At 37.6% G+C, this 23569-nt stretch overlaps 1 protein-coding gene across 7 annotated transcripts in view; it reads left to right on the top strand.

The window, feature by feature from the left end:
* Acyp2 (acylphosphatase 2) overlaps positions 1-23569 on the top strand; it is a 169531-nt gene that overhangs the window by 24494 nt on the left and 121468 nt on the right. For 5 of the 7 annotated variants that reach the window (XR_010057399.1, XM_017599325.3, XM_063273441.1 and 2 more), the window contains exon 4: positions 20989-21052. Coding sequence is in view for 4 of the 5 variants with exons in the window: in XM_017599325.3 (XP_017454814.1) it covers positions 20989-21052 (64 nt within the window). In the remaining variant the exon portion in view is untranslated. 7 annotated transcript variants of the gene reach the window in all.

Genomic DNA, 23569 nt, shown 5'->3' with positions numbered 1-23569 from the left:
TTGGAGTTTGGATGGGGATTGCTTTTGGTAAGATGGCCATTATTACCATGTTAATCTGACTGATCCATTAGCATGGGAGATCAAAAGATATCATCTAATATCTTTTTAATTTCTTTCTTCAAAGACTTGAAGTTTTTAATCATACAAATCTTTCATTTGCTTGGTTAGAGTTACTCTAAAATATTTTATACAATTTGAGGCTATTGTTTTTCTGATTTTTTTTTTTTGCAATTTGTTTGTCATTTGTGTAAAGGAGGGTTGCTGAACTGTTTTAGTTAAACTTGTATCCAGACACTTTACTAAAGGTGTTTATCAGCTGTATGAGTTCCCTCGTAGAATTTTTGAGGTCACTTATGTTTACTATCATATCATCTTTGAATAATGACACTTTGACTTCTTTTCCAGTTTGGATCCCCTTGATCTCCTTTAGTTGTCTTATTGTTCTAGAACTTCAACTACTGTACTAAATAGATATGGAGGAAGTGGGCAATGGATGATGTTTTGGTATATTTTTGGATTTTGTTTGCAATTATTTTATTGAGTATTTTGGCATCAGTGTTCATAAGGGACATTGCTCTTTAATTTTCTTTCTTTTTGAGCCATTATATAGTTTGGGTATTAGGGTAATTATGGATTTATAAATGAATGAATTGGACAATGTTCCTTCTGTTTCTATTTTGTGGAATAATTTGAGGAGTATTGGTATTAACTCTTCTTTGAAAGCCTAGTAGAATTCTGTATCCAAACCATCTGGCCCTGAGGTTATTTTGGTTGGGAGAATTTTAATGACTGCTTCTATTTCTCTAGGGGCTATAAGTCTATTTAAATTGTTTATCTGATCTTGATTTAACTTTGGTACATGGCATTTATTGAGAAAGTTATTGTTTTTCTCTTAGCTTTTCCAATTTGGTAGAGTATAAGTTTTTAAAGTATGATCTAATGATTCTTTAGGTATCATTGGTGTCTATTATTATATCCCCCTTTCATTTCTGATTTCATTAATTTGAATATTCTCTTTGTCTCTTTTAGTTAGTTTGGATAAGGGTTTATCTATGTTGCTGATTTTCTCAAAGAACCAGTTCTTTGTTTCATCATTGAATGTTTATATTGTTCTCTTTGTTTCTATTTTTATTGATTTCAGTCTTTAGTTTGATTATTTTTGATGGCGCTCTCTCGCTCTCTCTCTCTCTCTCTCTCTCTCTCTCTCTCTCTCTCTCTCTCTCTCTCTCTCCCCCCCCCCTCTCTTGCATAGACACATAGTGCTATGACTTCTTAGCACCATTTTCATTGTGTTAGATAAATTTGAGTATGTTGTATATACATTTTCATTAAATTCTAGAAAGTTTTATATTTCATTTTTTACTTCCATCAGGACCCAGTTTTCATTCAGTAGAGAGTTATTTCCATGATTTCATAAGCGCTCTGTTGTTTTGTTGTTGATATCCAGCAAAGTGACTAGATACAAGTTTAACTAAAACAATTCGGCAACCCTCCTATATACAAATGACAAACTAGCTGCCAAAAACATCTTAGGGTAGCTCTAACCAACCAATTGTGGTTTGCTAGAATGCAGGGGATTATTTCAATTTTCTTGCATCTAAGAGACTTGCTTTGCCTGTATATGTGGTCAAAATTTGGAGAAAGTTCTGCAGTGTGTTGAGAAGAAGGTATATTCTTTCATGTTTGGGTGAAATGTTCTGTAAATATCTGTTAGATTCATTTGGTTTATAATCTCAGTTAACTTCACCATTTTTCTGTTTAGTTTTTGTCTGGATGACCTGTCCATTAGTGAAAGTGGAGTATCAAAGTCTTCCACTATCAGTTTGTGAGGGTTAATGTTGTAATTTAAGCTTGTTGTGGTGTTTCCTTTACAAAGATGAGTGCCCTTGGGTTTGGTGCATAGTTGTTAAAAACTGAAATGTCACCTTGGTGGATTTTTCCTTTGGTGATTGTGTAGTGTCCTTCTTTATATCTTTTAATTAATTTTGGTTTGAAGTCTATTTTGTTAGATATTAAAATGACTTGTTTCTTAGGTCTATTTGCTTGGAATATCTTTTTCTAATCCTTTACCCTAAGGAAATTGTTATCCTTGATACTGAGGTGTGTTTCTTGTCTGCAGCAGAAGGCTGGCTCCTGTTTTCATATTCATTCTGTTAATCTATCGTTTTATTAGGGAATTGAGTCTACTGATATTGAGAAATACAAACACTTATGATTATTAATTCCTGTTATTTTGTTATTGTTGTTGTTGTTGGTACTGGTGGCAGTAGTGTATAGACCTATGCAGACTTTCTGGACCTGGGAAACGTGGACCTGAAAGAATGCAGTGAACTATAGTCCAATGCTGTAGATAATCTTATTGCATTTTTGATGCATTTTATACATAAATAAAACAAAGAAAGCAATGATCCAAGGAAGATTGTTTGAGTTTCAAAAAACACGATCAGACAAACATATAAATAAATGTCAGTAAGCACATACTAAATATTAGTAGAGCAGCCTTTCCCAGAATTTTCCTAGGACAGACCAATTTAAACACAATTGCCTGACATGTACTATAGATTAGATTAGATCTAGAAAAGAACAAATCAATGCAGAAGGTCATATCCAGATTCAGGATACACTGACCAGAGTAGGTTCTATAGCTATGATTTGATATCCAACAAGAACAAATATGTCTTATAATTTTGATATAAATGTTTGTCACAGGAGACATAAAATCACATCCAAAATGCAGGGAACAAAATGTACCTGAGGTAAAAAGCCCTCTGCCTTTTTTTCTGGAGGCTTTCTCACAGTTACCTAAGGCATTGTTCACCATGCATTGTATTTTGACTGCGTTCCAACAGTGGTGTGTATCTGTCTGTGTGTGTGTGTGTGTGTGTGTGTGTGTGTGTGTGTGTGTGAGAGAGAGAGAGAGAGAGAGAGAGAGAGAGAGAGACAGAGACAGAGACAGGGAGACAGAGAGAGAGACAGAGACAGGAGAGAGAGAGAGAGAGAGAGAGAGAGAGAGAGAGAGAGAGAGAGAGAGAGAGAGAGAGAGAATGTATGCTTCCCTTCTTTTGGTTTGACTGATGTGAGATTATTTATTTCCTGTGTTCTCATGGGTATAGCTAACCTCCTTTGGCTGGAGTTTTCCTTCTAGCACCTTTTGTAGGACTGGATTTATAGATAAATATTTTTTAAAGATTTTTTTATCATGGGATATTTTATTTTCTGCATATATAGTGATTGGACATTTTGCTGGGTATTGTAATCTTGACTGGCCTCTGTGACCTCTTAGAGTCTGTAGCACATCTTTCCATGCTCTTCTGGCTTTTGAAGTTTCCATTGAGAAGTTACATGCAATTCTAATAGGTCTGCCTTTATGTTACTTGTTCTTTTTTCCTTGTAGCTTTTAATATTCTTTCTTAGTTCTATAAATTCAGTATTTTGATAATTCTCTCTCTCTCTCTCTCTCTCTCTCTCTCTCTCTCTCTCTCTCTCCCTCTCCCCCCTCCCCCTCCTCCTCCTCCTTTCTTTTCTCTATTTTTCTGAGGCTGGGTTTCTCTGTTTAACAGTCCTAGCTGTTCTGGTACTTGCTCTGTAGACCACACTGGCCTCAAACTCACAGAGATCTGCCTGCCTCTGCCTCCCAAGTGCTGGGATTAAAGTAGTACACCACCACCATCTGCCATGTATGCTTCTTGTACTTTTGTTAGGCATCTCCTTTTTCTTTTTTCTTTCTTTCTTCCTTTCTTTCTTTCTTCCTTCCTTCCTTCCTTCCTTCCTTCCTTCCTTCTTTCTTTCTTTCTTTCTTTCTTTCTTTCTTTCTTTCTTTCTTTCTTTCTTTCTTTCTTTTTTTTTCGGAGCTGGGGACCGAACCCAGGGCCTTGCGCTTGCTAGGCAAGCACCCTACCACTGAGCTAAATCCCCAACCCAGGCATTTCCTTTTTCAAGTTCGGAAATTTTTCTTCTGTGTGTTTATTGAAAATATTTTCTGGATCTCTGAACTGGGATTCTTCTTCTACCTCTATTCTTATTATTCTCAGATTTGGTCTTTTCATAGATTTTCTGGATGTTTTATATCAGGAACCTTTTAGATTTACCATTTTTCTTTGACTGATATATCAGTTTCTTCTATCATATCTTCAATGCCTGAGATTTTTTCTTCCATTGCTTGGTGAAGCTTGACTCTGTAGTTTTTGTTTGCATTTCTACATTTTTTATTACCAGGATTCTCTCAGTTTGTGTTTTCTTTATTGCTTCTATTTTCATTTTCAGGTTTTAAGCAGTTTTATTTGTTCCCTTCAATTTTTTAAAATTGACTTTCTTTGAGGGATTTCTTTCATCCAATTATTTGTATTTTTATAGCTTTCTTTAAGGAATTTATTTATTTATTTATTTATTTATTTCAATTATTTCTTTGTATTTTCCTGGGTTTCTTTAAGGCATTTATTAATTTCCTCTTTGAGGACCTCTATCATCTTCATATAGTTAGTTTTAAGGTCTTTTTTTTTTCTTGTCAATAATTCAGCTAGGCTAGAATATTGAGGGCCTGTTGTGGTAATATAGCTGGGCTCTGGGGGAGACGCATTGCCCTGGCTCTTTTTGTGTTCTTATGCTGGTGACAAGGCAGTTGGGTTTTGGGTGTAATTATAGATGTAAGTGCTGATTTGGGTTTGTATATTGTATGTGTTTTGATTCTTGGTTTCTGTTTCCTTTCTGAATTTTTAGAGAATGTGTTAGCTAAATATTGCCTGTTTTACTGGCCTGGTTGGCTGGTGTGTTCTTGGAGAATTCTTGCTAGTGTTGGAGGCTAGAGAAAGGAAAGGCCAGGGTGGGTATGGTCTGAGGGGTTCACAGGAGGTTTGGATAGGGGAAAAGGGAGGTTGCCTCTAGTGTTCCGTTGCAGAGCTAAGGGCAACTGTGCAAATTAGGTCTCAGGTAATAGAGATAGGGAAGGCCTCCAGGTAGCCTAGCCTGCCTCCTCAGGTGGAGCCAGAAAAACCTACTTTTATGCGTTATTAGTTTTGAAATTTAATATAATCTTATGCACTTATCTGTAATTCTGTTATCTTTACTTTTTAAAAGAATTTCTGTCTCACAGAAATATTTTGTAAACATTATTTTTAAAAGAGTTTTAGAAAAATTATGAAGATAATATAGTTTCCATACATTTTTTTTACCTACTTTTCTACAAGGACTTTTCATTATATGATATAGATGCTATAGTTAATTAATTAATATTGGCATATTTTAGGGGCTGGGCATAATAGCATGTGCTTCTTATCCCAATACTTGGTGGTAGAGACAGGTGGATCCCTGGGGCTTGTTGGCCAGCCAACCTAGCCTACTTGAGGATGTTTGTTCTTTGTTTAAGCACATTGGGCTTTGATTTATTTCTGATCTCAAAGCTTCAACATTGTTGTTAGGAACTGTATTAGTCAGTGTTCTCTGGAGCAGTAGAGCTAACATTATGAATATATGCCAAAAGGAAATTACTGGATTGACTTACATGATTTGTTCTGGAGAATCCAACAATAGATGTCCTACCAGATAGGCTAAGAAGCTATAGGTTCAAATAGGTAGAGCTGCTCAGTCCATGAGACTAGGTGCCTCAACAATTCTAATTTGTGTTTGAAAGCCTACAAGGTTCTGGAGAACTACTCGTATTCATTTCATGTTAGAAGGCCAAATATAGGTCCCAAGTCCAGTGAGAAATGCAGGAGCAACAGCAGCAGTAAGATAAATGATCTTGCAGGAAGATCCTTTCTCTGGGCTGTCACTAGAGGGAGCAGCCTACATTTAGAGTGGGTCTTCCCACTTCAAATCATCTGATCAAACAAACAAACAAACAAACAAAAAAAAAAAACAAAAAAAAAACTTCACAGGAATGCCAAACAGCTTGCCTTTTAGTTGATCTCAAATTCAGTTAAGTTGACAACCAAAATTGTCCATCACAAGTCCATCCCTTGTTAACTTGACACAATATAGGGTTACATAGGAAGAGAGGCTAGGTGAGGAATTATCTAGATCAATTAGCCTGTGGAGTTGTCTGGATTATCTTAATTACTTAATTGATATGGGAAAACACAACTTACTGTGAGTGTCACTATCCCCTAGGCAAGGTATCCTGGACTGTATAAGTGCAGAACGGAAGCTGAGCACTAGCCAGCACTATGATGGTGCGATTATGTGCAAGGGACAGGAGTGGGTTGTGTAGAAGGGACAGGGGTGGGTTGTATGGAAGGGACAGGAGTGGGTTGTGTAGAAGGGATACGGGTGGGAGTGAGTGAATAGACCTGATAGGTGCATCTCTGCTGAGGAAGAATCAGGAGAGGTGGTTCTCACAACATCTCTCTTGGTCTGGTGGTTTTGTAACTCATTTCATCCAATCATTGTTAAGTGGAAATTCCTCTGGCCTTCCAAAAAGTCATCAGAATATTAGATATTTTGATAATATCATGCTCCCCCATTTCCCGGTTTTAAATACGGTTTCTTTTTAGTATGTACTTAGATACAAAGAACAGAACAGTAGATCAAATACCCATTGCCCTGTTTCAATAACATTTCATTTCTGACATCTTGTTTCATCTCCAATATTTGCTTGTTTTTCGTTTGTTTATTTACTTATATTGCTTTTTGAAATGGGTCTATATGAAGCCCTAGCTGTCCTGAAACTTGCTTTGTTGACTAATCTGGCCTCAAACTCACAATGATTTGCCTACTTTTGCCTCCTAAGTGCTGCACTACACCCAGACCTCAAATTTTTATTATTCATATGTTAAAATGTTGTTTTTTAGTGTGTGCGTTTGAGTTTGGGAATGCTTGACATGGTGTGCACTTGGAGGTCAGAGGATGACTTCTACAGCTCAGCTTTCTCCTTTCACTATGCATCACAGGGAATAGACTTAGCCTTCAAGGTTTGTGCTGCAAGCACTTTTACACACTGAGCCGTCTCACTGACTCTTATTCTTGGCAGAGTATTTACAATAAATTTACACCTTAATATTATTTCCCTGTAAATCTTGATAATTGATGCAAAACTGGTAATATTTGGCAAATGGTTTAGTCTATAGAACAAGTTCATATTGTTCTATTTAATATTTTATTGTGGTTTCTCTAACAGACCATCAGTAAACAGTCTAAGTCTCACAGCAGATCTGCCTTCAAGTGCCAGAGTGCAGCACATGACCTATTAGTGTGAGTTCGCAGAGGCTTGTTTTTTCCAAGTCTGGGTCAAGGTTGGCCAGACAGCTGTTATTCTGCAGCTTGCCAGTGCCCTTTTAATGGACAGCACCTTTTCTTAGTCTTGAATTTTCATCTTTTTTGTTTTGCAGAAATGTAATTCTCCAAAGGAGGAAATAATTCTCCACATAAGACACAAAAAGTTGTATTATTGTATGTGTTCCCTTGCCCCTGTGCTTGACTGACTGATAGAGTCATAATATTCTATGGCTCAGTGTACAGGCATCCGCTGCCAAGCATGATAGCCTGGGTCTGAGCTCTGGAATCCACATTGTAAACAAATAATCTACTAAGAATTTTGAAGACAACGTATCACAACTTCTAGTGTTGTCTTTTGAGGCTTGAGGTCATTTGAATTGCAAAAGGTTGAGAATCACAACTGCTTCTTCTGCTTAGAAGCTTGTTAGATGTTCGAGTTATCTCTTTCTTTCTGCATTTTCAGATCATCTGCCCTTGGGTGTGTTTTCATTTTCTTTAGCCACTGGTCTCTTGGAGGAAGTGAATAGTATATATTTACATATGATGTTTATACACATCTACAGGTCATGGTGTGAATTTTAGTATATGTATATAGTGTGTTATGATTAGATTAATTACATCATAGATAAAAATTTATTGTTTCTTTATATGTAGTAAAAACATAAAAAAAATCTTTGCTATCTTGAAATGTACAACAAATTGTCAATTGCAGTTTTCTTACTCTAGAGTTAGAATGTTAGAATGTTCTATCCAGCCATACTCATATACATTTTTAACCATTCTTCCTAACTATCTCTCCTCCATATGAATCTATTTTCTACTTAAAAATACATTTATGTATGTATGTATGTATGTATGTATATATGTATGCATGTAGGTATTTGTATGTTTGCAAGCATGTGGACTTACCCGTGCCATGGCATGTATGTGGCAGTCAAAAGACAACTTTTAAGAATCAGTTCTCCCCTTTCACCATGTGGGTGTCTAGTCTTGGCACCAGGCACCTTTATCCATTGAATCATCTTACTGGTATTATATTCTACTTTCATGAAATTTACATTTTAACATACATATGTATATGTTCATATGTCATTTGTTTTCTTTTTTTAACCTAACTTATTTCACTTATCATAGCATGCAATTTCATTATGATTTTACAGTTGAGTAGAATTCCATAGTGAGTATGTAACACATTTTCTTTAACCATCAGTCAGGTGGTGAACCCTTGCTTTCCATTTCTTGGCTATGTGAAGAATGCTGGTGCTTCAGTGAGCATGGGCATGCAGACATACACTTAACATATGATATCACATCCTTTCAATGTGTACTCAGCTGGAGATCACTAGGTTGGAGGGAAGGTCTAGCTCTGGTTGTTTGAGGATACTGCCTAGTTCATATTACCACTAACAGTGTATAAGAATGCCCCTGAAAGACTTCTTTGGCAGTACTTTCCCTGTCCCCTTGGTGCTCATCTTCAGAACCTCTGGGACCTGATGTGTAATTTCCAGCTTCAACTCCCTGGTGAACAGCATTATTTAGGGAATAGTGCTGGGCTTTGCCACCTTGTCATCGTATTGTGAGGTTTGCTTCCATTTTGTGAATTAACTGCTTCTATTTCAGGCCATGCTTTTGTTTCCATTTTTTTTAAAAAGGGTATTGCATGTGTGGGCTTTGTTTTTCTTTTGAAAAATGCTTTTTTGCATTGTTTCTGTTTTTCTTCAGGTTCCTTCCCCCGCCCCCCTCTCTCTCCTTTGCTTTGTTCTACTCCTCTTCATTATGGTCCAGGCTTTCCTTACAGCCATATTTTCAGCAACTTAATCACAAATAAAAAACAGACCAGCATAAGTAAAAAAGCCTTTAAGGGACACTTCTAACATATAATTGTAGATATGTGACCTCGAAGGATGCTGCCAACTGAGTGGGGAGCTGGCCTCTTATTAGGGAACAGCTAATGTCAGACATCTTGGGCCTCCAAGTCCTGAGTCTTGAGTGCTATGGTGTGAAATGCCTTATTCTTCACAATTTTTGAGGACACATCGGCTGAAACATCCTTTGTTTTACTATGTAGTAACATTTCTTCCTTCTGCCTTTCTGCTAATTAATCGTGGAAATTTCTTATTAAGGTTATAATTTGCTTCAGCTAGCAGTGTTTTCAGCTGCAAGTTAATTAACTGTGCTTAAAAGAGATCGACCCTACAGGAGTTTATTTATCTCAGTAGAATGAAACCTGGAGATATATGACTATTGGTCTGTGTTCAGTCACTCAGCAATGCCGAGACCAAGATGTCTGTGACAGGCTTAGTCTTTCCCCCATGTCCTAAAAGGCAAAAGTGAATTTGCATGTTCTATCTACCTTTACAGCAGGGCAAAGGCAAAAAGGGGGGCAGGTTGTGCTTCTTTCCCTAAACTCTGTAAGGGGAGTGGTTCTGATGCTTTGATCGGGAATCTATGTTTACTGATGCTGAAGGTCATCACCCCCAGTTGGTTTTTGATCTATCAATAAAGTTGCCAGTAGGCAATGGATGAGCACAGGGGACATTGATAGTTGCACGGGTAGGAGGCAAAGAATCAGAAGACTGGGAGAGAGGAGAAAGGGAGGCAGTGATGGAGGAGAAAAACCAACCAACAATATGAGTTTCCAGGTAAGTGGCTTCCCTGACTTGGCCTGGTGTAGCAAGGGAAAGATTAGAAATGCCCAGTCACTGAGTAGCCAAGATATTTAAAAATAACTGGCGTGTGTGTGTGTGTGTTTTATGTGCAGACCTATAATAGCTCCTGGGCAGGTGCATACATGTGACCGACTAGGGAACACAAAGCAGTGTAGTAAAAAACTACACACTACATATGGCACCCAAAATGGGGTGAGAATCCACTAATAATTTAGGGATTTGGGGATGGAATACATGAACACACACAAATGATATAAATCTAGGAGTGGGGAGAATTGATTTCTCACTGAGCAGAACCAAGTCACAGGGTTCCAACTCACAAAACAAATGAAACACAGCCACTGGCAACAATGAAAAACCAACAATAAAGCTGCCTGCCTCCAGCCACCAGATAAATAACAGATAGAGATTTATAAATCTGATTTAATTATTTTCAAAGACATAGGAAATATACAGATTTTGCCTGAGCCATGTGGGGATTTCTTTCTGAGATTCAAAACTAACACAAAGAGCTTAAGATGAGAGGCAGAGAGCCAAATGGACATAGCAGATATTAAGCTCCACAGAAGAAAGAAGTTAGGGAAAATGAATGAATACATGATTTTAAAGATATATAAATATCTTGCCAGGACAATTTCTCAGGATATTTGAACACAAGCAACATGGGGATCCTGAGATTGTCAGCTTAATATGATAAAAATTAGAGCATGTAAGTAGGTTTATACAATAAATAAAAGGGAATTTAATTAAAGTCAAATACAGAGATATGTAAATATTGAAACTTATGTAAATATTAGGTTGAAAGCAGGAGGTAGGAAGCCTAGCCTATCTCAGAAAGTAGAAACTTAGGCCTTGAGAATTATACTGAGAAAAAGGGGTATACTACAATATATACACACAGAGATATTAATCTCTATAATAGGGAAGATTCAAATTTACACAGATATATAAATAATTTAGGCCTTCGTCTCATGAAGGGCAGTGCAGGAGACAATAGAAACACTGTCTCAAGTGGTTAATATTTGTTTAGATTGCTTTAATTACTTTAAATTGTTTTAATTATAAAAATGAATATGATTATAAGTTTGACAGTTATGTAAAAGTTCCTCTGAGAGAAAGGTCAAGCTATACCCTTTATAAATTCTGTTTACTGGATCAAGGACATGCTACTTTAGGAAAAAGGCTCTGTATTTGTATTGACAGGAAAGGACAATAAGCTCTGGACCCCTTCCAGAATGATATAGATCAAATATGACAAGAAAAGAGTACATAAGATGTCAAAAATTTTGAGAAAATCAAACAAGACAGATAAATTGATCTGGGAACAGCCCAAAAACTGACTTAGTCATAAAAATGTCTCTAACCAAAACTTCAGATTTATTGAGACAATAAATCTTATTGGTTATGGGATCCCTAAAATTCCTCATGCTTGAATGAAGATTTATTACATTTGGTTATTGATAAAATTAACTCATAAAAATGACAGCTGTCTTTCACTTGCTCAAACAAGAAACAAAATTTCATCTTTAACTGATCTGTACACCCTGCATGATCCATCTGAAAATCTTAATGATAGTAAAATTTGGGTTATGAGATTCATATATTAGAAAATGTACAGCTCTGACAAGATTCATCCACTGAGATGCTAAACTGACCTGCTGCTCCATCCTCCTGCTTCCTGATGCTATCCAGAGAGGAACAGCTTTAGAATTGCTACTGATTCAAGATGACCTTGCTTCATCCAACCTTTCAGACAGATCTTTAGTCAAGTCCTGAGCCTTCTAAACATACAGAGAGTAGATAACAGATGCTAAAGCTAGCTTTCTTAGTTCTAATCAAATTTTCTAATTTTCCTACCCCTTCCCACCCCTTTAAAGAATTTTCGTCACCCCTATTCAACAGGAAAAAGTTGTGCAGAGTCATCATTCCAATCCCTTGGGTTTGGGTGTCTGGTTATGGTTATTTTATAAATTATAGATAGGTTGTCATTTTAAGAGATAATTTAGGAATAGTCAAAATTTTGAACAGGAAAGAAATAGATAGGATGGATTACTAATTTTACTCTTGAACAAAATATTATATAATCATAATCTTACATTGATAGAAATCTTTGTAATTGATACAAATTAAAGTTACAATTTTGTACATTGGTACCAAATTTATATTGATATAAAATTATGGTTTTCATTAATATAAATCTATATATTGATACAAAATTTAAAATTAATATTGTTACTCTTAGATAGGCATTGTACCTATACAACTCATTTAAGAATACAAGGCTTTGACCCAGTCCTTCTAACAGCTCTATTAAAAATTGTTTCAGAGGATTAAGTAGCACAAATTTACTCAAATAGAAATGGCTTAGAGTAGGTAAGGTTTAACAGTTCAAATATACTTAGATAGATAGTCTTCAAAAACATTAGGAATCCATAGAATATGACATTTAATGTTATTTCATTATTAAAGATCATTTGACAATGAGACACATCTGCTCCTGACAGCTTCCTCATTCTCCTTCAAAGAATAATTCAACATCTTTACCTCTAGGCAAGGTAGCCACAGGACAGAAATTGCCTATTTCATTTACAGACAAAATACTGTCCAAAATGGACACCTATGCAGAATCATAGCCAAGCCAAAATAAACAGTCCTTCATAATCCTACTTTACAAAGGTCTGTCAGATGGCCCTAGATCAAAAAGCTGAAGACAGATGCTCCAACCTTATAAGAAATTAGGGGACTGTCCAGGCAGTCAGCTGTCTCTACAGTTTGTTTAAGTTTTAGAAGCTATGTTTGGTGCTTCCTATTTACTCAGCTAATATTTAATTCATTCTCAGATTTTTGACAGGGTTGAAGACTAATTATAGTCCCATAAGCAAACTTAAGTTGTTCAACATTAAGAATATGATATAGAAATAAAAATGTGGTTTTCTGATGATGTTACAGGCTAAACTATAAACATAATTTAGGGACAGAATTGTAACTCTTTAAGTTAGGAATGATGGTAGAGTACTTTATCTAATTGACAAATATCATAGACTTGATGTTAATTATATATCATACTTTGCAATTTACATGATAGTTGTGGTTCTGTTCAATTTATGTCTGGGAGGGTTTTTTTATTTTGTTTGTTTTTTAAATTGGACAGAAAGGTGATGTGTAGGAGGCTGGTTCTGATCAGGAATCTATTACTGATGCTGAAGGTCCCTGCCCCCATTTGGTTTTTGTACTATCAACAAAGTTGCCAGTAGCCAATGACTGAGCACAGGACAGGACATTAAGAGTTGCGCGGGTAGGACACAGTGAGAATTTGAAGACTAGAAGAAGGGGATGGCAGTAGCAGAGGAGGAAAGCCAATCAGTAATATGAGTTTCCGGGTAAGTGGCCTCTGGAAAACTATCACGTTGTTTTTGGATACTGATGCTTTAAATAGAATTGATATCCTCTTGACCAGGACAAAGGACAAAGAAATGGGACTAAGTAGTCAGTGAATAGTATCTATTTGGTTATGTATTGCTTATATAATTATCGTGGGGTTTTAGATAAGAGAGGTAAATATGAAACATCTAAGTGCAATGTGAAAATAAAGGGAGAAAAACCCCATTATAATACTTTAGCATGACACCTGGCAAATAGCACGAAAACAACAAGCACCAGTGGATTGAATGACCAGTGGGCTATGCTTTGCACATGTTCAGTGGCAGTTGGACTGGCTGCCCTGACATGCTACTAGCTCCTAGCTATTTGAGTTATCCTTGCAGAACTGGACTAGAGAAATAAATTTGGTTGTTGTCAGTACATAGACTTAATTAGGATTAACCAAGAAGAGTTTGTACAATGATATTCAAGCAGGAGGAAGAAGACAGTGAGGAATGCTAACTAAGCTTACTCAACATCATAAATTGTGATGTTATCACAAACGGACATAATTAGAAACAAAAGAATGAATTTGTTTCTGTGATAAGATATACTAAATTATCAGAAATTCAAAGCATAGTAAGAAATGTTCTAGAAAATCCAGGCTAAGTGTGGTCATTCTCATAGTGTCCCATTGTGTTCAAGTTATTGAACAAGGAAAAGACACTACTTTGAAGTTCTGTGGCACAGAAGGCTAAGGCATCTTTAGTTTCTTTGGTTTCATCCCAAGATATGGAAATGTAGAACACAGCTGGGGCCATGACTTCAGAGGCCTGGCTGTAGCTCCTGCTCCCTGCTGTGTTCTCTAAGAAGCCAGCAGCCTGAAGGCCACATTGCAGATGTGTGCCTGTTTTCTTCTCCTTCTTTGTTTTATTTTCTCAGAAGGAAAGACTGATGGTTTTATTTTGAAAATTGGATTATATGACTCCAATTGTAGAGGTGAGTTCTGCCAACATTTTTGATAAAAACCATTTTGAATCTATTATTAAACCTACTTTTTGGGACAAACGTTTTAAAATATTCTATTTTTACTAGTTGTTTTAAATTAATATAGAGTTAGAACAGTGCACATGAACTGTTTGTTGAATCCTTCTAAAATATGTTTTTTCTTAAACTCAAAATAGTAATTTTGTAAAATAAAGATCATTTATACTTGGAGACAGTGAGCCAAATTCTAGAATTAAAACTCCATCTTGATTGCTGCATATTTTTAAAGCCATGTGTCACATATCTCCCTCCCAAATTTCAAAGGATTGTTATCTGTATGGTTTCATGGTCTGGAAAACTGCCTCATAATACAAGGAATACCTGACAGCATGGGGGCTGGGTAGCTGGAGAAAAAGAAGTGCTTCAGGGGATCCTGCTGACTCACTAGCAAATGTACTTCCTCTAAAGTCCTTTAATAGTAAAACTGTCTCAGATACTAGCCTGTTAGGTAAAAGCTTTGTAGCCTCCAGCCTGGGCCTCAGATCTGCCCTTCTGCTTGTTCTGCAAGTGAAGATTTGCATAGCCACAAACATTTATTTATGTTTATGGTTGCTTTTTCTGTGATATATTGGCAAAATCAAGTTGCTGCAGCAATCTAAAGGACTATGTGGCCTACAATATTTACTCTCTAGGACTTGAAATATAAAAGTTTTCAACTCCTATGTAGATACTTTGTTGTAAAAGAACTAATCTCCTGTATAGTATGTTTTGTTTGGTAGATCTCTAGTATCCTGCCCCCCTAGGAATCTGTGCTTCTATAGTTTTAACAACACATATGCCCTTACACGAGTTCCCAGCTGAAACTAAAATTACTTTGTCAATAGTCACCATTATAATTAGTCGTATGTACTTCTTCCATGGACATGTCACATTGTATAGAATATGAAACACAAACAGTACCGTTTTAACTAGTATATGACATTGTTTTGAGTTTCTGTCTGCTGTAGTAGTAGACTGGAACTAATAGTTTTTTTTTTTGAACAATTAAATGGTGTTTGATTCAGTTATTTAGTACTTAAAAAGCCTTTGCCCTGGTAGACTATTTATAGCATGAGTTTCTTTGTAACTAAATATGATTTTTCCAGGCTTTTTCCTTTGAGAGAATCTCAAAGCACTTTGCTAACATTTTTTTCCACTCATTCTATCAAGGGTTTTTATTTGTTTGTTTGCTTGTTTTTCATGCAAATAGGTGGGTTTTAAAGCTGTTTACTGAAACTATAGACAACTTGGGCATTTTTAATGCAATCCATAGTCACAAAAGAGCTGTAAAATTTTTTATTTATTATGAAGTATGTGCATGCATGTGTGTGTGTGTGCACATGAGTGTGAGGTGCCCTGGGAGGTTAGATCCACATTAACTAATGGGTATGGGTGCTGGGAACTGAACTCAGGTCCTTTGTAAGAACTGCATGCATACTTTCCTGATGCACCATTTCTCCAACCCTAACAAAATGATTGCTTGCTTTCTTGATTTCATTTTTTTCTTTCCTATTTATTTATTTTGAGACACTTTATAGACTTTCAGTTTCCTAAAACCTGTTACTGTTCATTAGGAGTGGTGGCTCACAACTAAAATCCTTGGGGGTTGAAACAGGATTCCTATGAGCGTGAGGACAGTCTGGGATACAGATACACTGTCTCAAAAAAATCAGACCAACAAAACTTAATACTTATTATTATTTTATTTTTGTACAATTTTTGTTGTTCATGTTGTGTTTTGAAACAAGGTCTTGCTGTGTATCTTAGATTGGCCTTAAATTCCTGATTTTCCTGTTTTAGCTTTCCAAGTGCTATGTGTATCATTTTGCCCAGTCTTGTGTGTGTGTGTGTGTGTGTGTGTGTGTGTGTGTGTGTGTGTGTTTGTTTAAAGTTAATTTATAGTATAATAACGGGAACATAAAAAATTTAAAAGGATTTCTCTATTTTCTAAAAACTGAAAGCATATTTCAATATACTTACTACAAAATAATTATTTTTAATCTATAAAATGGTTTATGTGATTATGAAGGCAAAATGGTTTATGTGATGGAAAAGGTTATATACTTCCCCCCTTCTACCAATCAGGGCAAGTCAAGCATATATCCTGACATACTGTCTACCACCTCCTGCCTATGTGTGATCAAGCACATCCTGTACAGTTGGGGCAACCAACCTTGTTTACAGAAGTGAAAGCAAATGGCTTGTTATCTTATATGAAAAGCCCCAAGCATTCCAGGAACTTATATATCCTTGGGCAAGGGAAGCTTACAAGTTAGAAGCATTTTGATTACAACTCTCTTAAGCACAGTAATTAAAACTTAAATTACAACTTTAGCCCTCAAAGGGGTTTTCTGTTCACTTACCTAAGGAGTTTTGATCAGTTGTGATGGATCATTCAATTGCTGTCCTCCCTTGGGAGAGTTTTGAAAAATAATCATTAGAGGTTTGTAAGCAGATGATTTGGTTACCAACTAAAACTGAGAGATTGCCCAGGAAGGTGGAAGGGGTGTGTAGGAGAGATGGAGTAAGTAAAAGGAGGTGGTGGTAGGGTTGATTCTGGATGATAATGACTAGTCTGGACTCAGGAATATTGTACCAAAGTGAGTTAGCAGTAGCCATAGGGAGCTACAGAGCATGGAAGGAAGGGGACAGAAGAAAATTGAAGACTAATGTGAAGAATTGTGTTTGGCCCGGCCTGGAGTGAAAGGGATGAAGCTCCTTGTGGCCAGTTTCTGAACAGTTTGTAGAAGGACCTTTTGTATATGTATCAGGAAAAAAGTGGAATAAATGGAGGTATTATATCGTGAGAGCCATATAATATAAGGTAAGAACATAAATATAAGGACAGTTAAACATAATGAAGTAATCCAGGGAGAAGCCAAGAAGGAAGAGATCAGATGCATGTATATTTGGATACCTTTGGTTGAAGTTTTATCTGGTCTCTATGTCTTTAGACTCCATCTCAAACCAGATTGAATTTGTTGGTGTGGAAGCAGCATTGCTTTTGGAGGAGAGCACAAATCCCATTCGGAATGGTAGTTAGATCTAGAGTTCTGCAACAGCAACACAAAAACGGGGGTGGGGTGGGGTGGGGTGGGGTGGGTGGGAGTGGAGTTACTTCTGAAGGATATTAAGCTGGTTTGTGATTTAACTAAGGGTTTGTTTTTTTTTTTGTTTGTTTTTTTGAGAGTTGATGAGACAGAAAGGTTAAATGATGCAAAGAAGGTGTTTTAGTTCTAAGGTGTTTTAGTTCTAAGTCCTGAAAACAGTGCCCAGAAGGGCAAGAAGAGAAGTGAATTCGATGACTCATGGCTCACTAGTTCCTCTTTCAGGGGTCACCCAAACTTCTTTCAGTGATTTGGGGGCACCAATCTCACTATAACTGCTTCAAGCTGGCAAATGGGCTATGTAGAAGGGGTAACAGTACTTCAAAAGAGCATCAACACAGGACTACAATAAGACCTAATAGACAGCTCAGAGCATAAGCCAGAAATTAATAGTTCTAAAACTTTGTGAGAAATATTAAGAGACAAAGTTAGTGAGGGAAATTTTTACATCATAATTAGATAAGTTAATAAAAGGTTAAATATAAAGTTAATAAGGTTAAATGCAATTGTATAACTGGCTGGGTCCTGTACCAACATTCTGAGAAGGATATTGTAAGGATAATTCATTTATATCAGACTCTTGCAAAAGGAACAAGCACATGGAAACTTTGTAAAGGAAGTCAGTTAAATTCAGGTTCTGATTGACAGCTTAAAAGAGAAATAGAATCTTACTCGAGTCATTTTTATAGGATTGTCTAGCAAAGTTCAAAAGACAGTTCAAAGCTATGCATTGGATGATCTGGCAGCCTCTTCATCAGTGAACATGGGTGGTTCTGCTATACACCTTGGCTAAGAGGAAGAACTGAGCGCTGGTGTAAAGGGCAAGGTCAGTTGAACTAGCATGGACATTCCATATGTGCTGGTGGCAGGCTTAGGTACAAGGGTTCCCTGCTCACAACTTCCTATATGTCAGTTCAGGAGACACCGAGGACAACATTTCTCTGTTGTTTTAGAAATTTAAAATGTATTGCAGACTCAAGATCCTCCTCTGGGCAAGAGAATCCATCCAGAGTGAGGATAGGGGACTTAGAGAAAACTTTTAGACAAATTTTGTTAGGTATAAGGTGAGCAAGCCTAATCCACGTCTAGAGCCAGATTTCCAATTTACTAAGACATCATGTGACAATTTTCTGATATTATCCATACCCAGAAGACATTTTTATCACTTTCTGATGCTATCCATACCTAGAAGATATTTTAATCACTTTCTGATATTTCCATATCCAGAAGACATTTTAATCCCTAAAAGACTGAACTTAGGGATTGGCATATGCACAACCAGTGTCTGAAGATGGTGACAGACAGCCTGAAAGGCTTTACAAATATTTTAGAAATTATAAAGATAAAAGAATGACTCTCCAGGCTTGGATACCCAGTAGAAAAATGCCAGGCATTCTGTAGATTGCTATTTGTAAGCAGGTGCAGGTGGGGGTAGGTGAAAGACAAGGCTAGATAGAGCCTGTGATTGGACAGTAGAAAAGGAGGGCGGGCCGAGAGGTTTTGAAAGGCAGGAGAGATAGGAGAGAGGGGAGGAAGGAAGGAAGATGAAGGAAGAGAAAAATGATCCAGATTCTGCGTGGCTTTAAATATTCACAGGTAGCTATGAATATCTTATAAGGGATGAATAATTGCAGTACAATTTGTCTTATCTAGGTGGGCAGTTTATATCATGTCAATTGGCTCTGAGTTTATTGTGTGGATGTTTTGAGGGATGAGAATTTACTGATATAAATCTGATTAATAAATTACAAGCCTCTAGAGTTTTGATTTTACCAGGATACTGGGATTTGTGACTATAACTATAGCATAGAATGATGCTTTCCTGCTACAGCATTCTGGCTCTAGGTGCGGTTGCAAGCTAGAACTGAGTAGCAGAGACAAGAAAGGTTGAGTTGAGCTGAGCATTCTATTTGGGAGCAGGTGGCTCAGACAATACACCTTATGAAGTTCTTTAAATCAAATTAGACATTAAAATAAAAAGTTCTGAATTTGGGCTGACAGTGGCTATTTGACCAATGCACATTGAAAACAAATTTGGACTTAGAGCCAAACAAGGGAACCTGGTATGAGGTCTCCCAAATGGAGCTTTTTTAGATTAGAGTACAGCCAAGATAAGAGTGGATGAGACAATTTGGAACACATGATAGGTTCAGGACCAAAGTAACACACGGGTAAGAATCCAGCTTCTTGAAGCATCTACCAAGTTTGAATTGACCAAGCACATCTGAAAAGTAAGGTCAAGAGACTATAAGGGCACTGGAAAGTTTTGTCACACTGTTCAGGTGAGAGAATTCCCAGAATTCTTGGACCAAACATTCTTACAGCTTGTGGAAAGTCTTAAGTTCTTTCAACCAAGTGAGTTTCAAAATGAGACAGGGGAACCTGTGGGCCTAAACTGTGGTGCTTCCAAGTTAGATCCCATTGGTTACCTTGTCTTGTAGTTTGGCTGTATTGCATGTGTGGTCTTGTTGAGTGGAACATGGCCTCCTGCCTAAAAGGACAGACTGTTAGAATGACAGAGGAGAGAAGGGCAGACATGGAGAGTGAAAAGAAATTGTGCCTGTAAAAGACCAGTGGCCCTGCTAGACCTACTCAATGTCCACACTGGGTTTACACAGAACACTAATAAAGCCCCCAGAGCTACAGCCTTCATCTACATGACTTTACTCATAGAGGTAGGAGCATAAAAGCCAGAGGTCCCAGGTAGACTGGTGGGTGTTTATCTTATATAGTAAGCTCTTTGGGTGTCTGTGCTCTTGAGAGAACAGGTCCCAAGCATTAGCAAGGACAGTAAAGAAGATAAAAGGTCCCAAATGTGGGCATGAATCTGGCTACTGGGGCTCCAGATGCTCCAGATGCTTCAAAGATAGAAAGGAGGCATTTGAGGGCATGTTGAGGGTACATATACCCTAAGTTGTGGGAAGTTGACCCAACTGCCAGTAGAAAAAGATGGCTGCTACCCTTTATAATGGGTAGGGTGAGGAGAGTAAATGTTTGCTGCATGTAGCCTCCTTGTTCTTGCACAGCTTCAAGGGAAGCTGGAAAATTTAATCTTTTAGCAGAAAGCTAACAGTAGGACCAGACAGTTTTTGGAATATAGCGTTCACTTGTCTGCTTTAAACTGACTCACCCTTACTGAGTGAGGGTCTGTTATTAACCAGCAGGGAGAACATAAAGATCACAGTCTTTTAAAATAGAGAGTCCAACCAATTCATACCATTATGAACTAGAGAGAAGATACTAAGATTTCAGAGATACTTTCAGACAACAAGAGAAGTTTCATAAATGTTTGGAACCCTGCATTGACTTTTCACTATTTATTGAGCATTTGCCATTTAAAGTATTATACCACAATGTTAGGAAATAATTATAACAAAAATGACAAAGTCCTTAATTTTTAGGAAACTAGAGTCTTCAAGTAGACAAACTGTGTCCAATCAGGTGTCCTTGACTGTAAAAGCTAATTACCAGAATTTTGACAAATGGGAACAAATGGTCATGGGAACCTCCATGGACCACATTGGAGTAGTCAGTAAGAGCCTCTGAACCTGACTTGTTGCAGAGAACACAATCTACCACTGCACTCAGATGACACCATTCCTCTCATTGTTGTCTAGGTACTTTTTCAGGAATACAGAGGCTGCATTTACTGCTCCATTGCTGCCTCCATTTCTTCCTGAGGTCAGTCTAAAAATTTTTTAATATTTTATTAGTGTAATTTTTTTAATCCTTTGAGAAATTTATACACGTTTATATTTTGTTTATAGTTCCCCTGACTCTTCCCTTTAACTCCTCGCAGACAACCCCCATTTCCCCCACCCTTCCCCACTTTGTGTACTTTTTTTATATAAACCAGAGTCCAATTTGTGTTGCCCATAAACTCACGGGGATAGAGCCATCACTAGAGTAGAGTCAACCTATCAGAACCAAATGTATAAAGAAAACAAATTTTTCCTTCTCCAGAAGCCATCAAGTGTGAATAGATAAACCAGATGGGGCTCATGATCCTCTCCCCTCTTATGGTCGTTTGAGTGAGAATGGCCCCTATAGGCTCATATATTTGAATGTTTGGCATTAGTTGGTCTGGTGTCTCTTTTTGCCTTCTGCCCGTGGATCAGGATGTAAGGCTTTTAGCTATTGCTCTAGGGCCATGTCTATCTGCTTCCCACCAGGATAATAAAGAACTAATCCTCTGAAACTGTAAGCAGACCCCAATTAAGAGTTGCCTTGGTCATAGTGTTTCTTCACAGCAATAGAACAGTTACTAAGATAGCCTTCCATTCTAAAATGTTGAGCAGTTTGATATTTTGTAAGTCTTATGCAGATAGCTTCAGCTATTATGAGTTGATGAGTATATCAGCCCTGCCATGTGCAGAAGACACTTAGTCTGTGATAAGTTATTCTCAGCTGATGAAATGAGCCAATTCAAACCAGATTAGAGGATGTAAAGGCAGATTTCTTGGGAAGCAGCTTTAAGGCAAGTTCAATGGTTCCAAGGAATGAGGCCAGATAAGTTGCCATGGGAGGGGGAAGAAAAAGAAAGTGCATGCACTCACAAGGAGAGAGAAAATGCAGAGAGAGAGAGAGAGAGAGAGAGAGAGAGAGAGAGAGAGAGAGAGAGAGAGAGAGAGAGATCTTAATTATAAAGGGAAGAGCTTTTGGGGAGGGGAAGCCATTGCCTGGGCTGGAAAGTTCGGTATAGAAGATGAAGTATGCCAGCTATGCCCTGTAACAGGTAGGAACTGAGGGATGTTTGGAGAACCTGGAAGCCCGGTCCACTTTGGTGTTTAAAATATGCACTTCAGCTATTTTTTTCCCAGGTCAGAATCCCAACATCCCAGCTTTTTGTTGATAATAAATAAGGGGCAATATGATCATCTATGACTACTTCATGCTGACATTGGGGTGCTATTATTGGAGAGGAGGTCCAAAAAGCTGGAATGTTGGCCAAATCTGGGAAGAGCAGACTGCTTCACTTGTTCAGGCTGTGGTGTCTTCTGGGACTACCTGCTTTTGAAGCTGTGCTATATGCAGACATTGAAGGAACACCTGGTCCTAATAGGATGCTGACATGCTGAAGCGTGTGTGTGTGTGTGTGTGTGCGTGCGTGTGTGTGTGTGTGTGTGTGTGTGTGTGTGTGTATGAGAGAGAGAGAGAGAGAGAGAGAGAGAGAGAGAGAGAGAGAGAGAGAGAGAGAGAGAGAGAGAGAGTTAGGGCAGAAGTAAGGAGTTTAGGATAAAAACATTATTGGGTGTACATTATATTATATACATTAAGATATAGTAAGGTCAATTCCAATGACTGCTGAATTATTTTAAAATACATTGATGTCAATCATTGCACTAAATCTAGAGACTCAATGAAGCCAACAAAGAGACAACATAGGAGGGATGGTTACATTCTGGTGCTGTAGGGAAGCATTACGTGGATAACTGTAGTCAGACCACTGCTATTTCTGGATGGCTGAGAATGGCAAAAGCACAATTGTGGGTATATGCTTTAACTTAAGTGATGTGACAATGGGCAGTGAAGGTGGACAGTGCTGAGATGAACCAGCTTCAGTTTGAAATCAAGTTCCAGCCCTTTAAATTCAGAATTTGCCATTTGGCTTTTCTACTGACAGAGCCACTTAGGAATGCTGCGGAAGGACTTTTTTATCTGCACCATTTTAGAAGATACATTTGGGAAGTGTCTTAGTCACTCTGTTGGCCCCTCCCAAGATGAAGTTGTTTAGCAAAGGCCAGCCCTACCCCCACACCATCCCATGCACCTTCACAGCTCTAGTCTTCCTTCAGCAGTAAGTGACTCTAGGGCCAGCTGACATACACAATGCCATTTGTATTAGCACGAAATAGCCAATACCTTGTCCAGAGTGTGTCTGCCCATTTGGTTTTATCTGCTTCTATGACATCTGGAGCACTCTCATGGGAGCATTTTTTCCACACTTCCTTGACTTCCTCTTCTGCAGACATTATATCATCTGCAAATAGTGATATTTTGACTTCTTCCTTTCCAATCCCTTTGACCTCCTTTTGTTTTCTGATTGCTCTGGCTAGACTTAGAGAACTGTATTGAATAAGTAAAGAAAGAGTGGGCAGCCTTGTTCAGTTCCTGATTTTAGTGGGACTGCTTCAAGGGTCTCTCCATTTAGTTTAATGTTAACTACAGGTTTGCTGTATATGGCTTTTACTATGTTTA

This window comes from Rattus norvegicus, chromosome 14, assembly GCF_036323735.1.
Source record: "Rattus norvegicus strain BN/NHsdMcwi chromosome 14, GRCr8, whole genome shotgun sequence".
In the NCBI taxonomy this organism is placed as follows: Eukaryota; Metazoa; Chordata; class Mammalia; order Rodentia; family Muridae; genus Rattus; species Rattus norvegicus.
The sequence above is the reverse complement of the archived record's forward strand: the minus strand, read 5'-3'. Positions and strand labels throughout refer to the sequence as shown.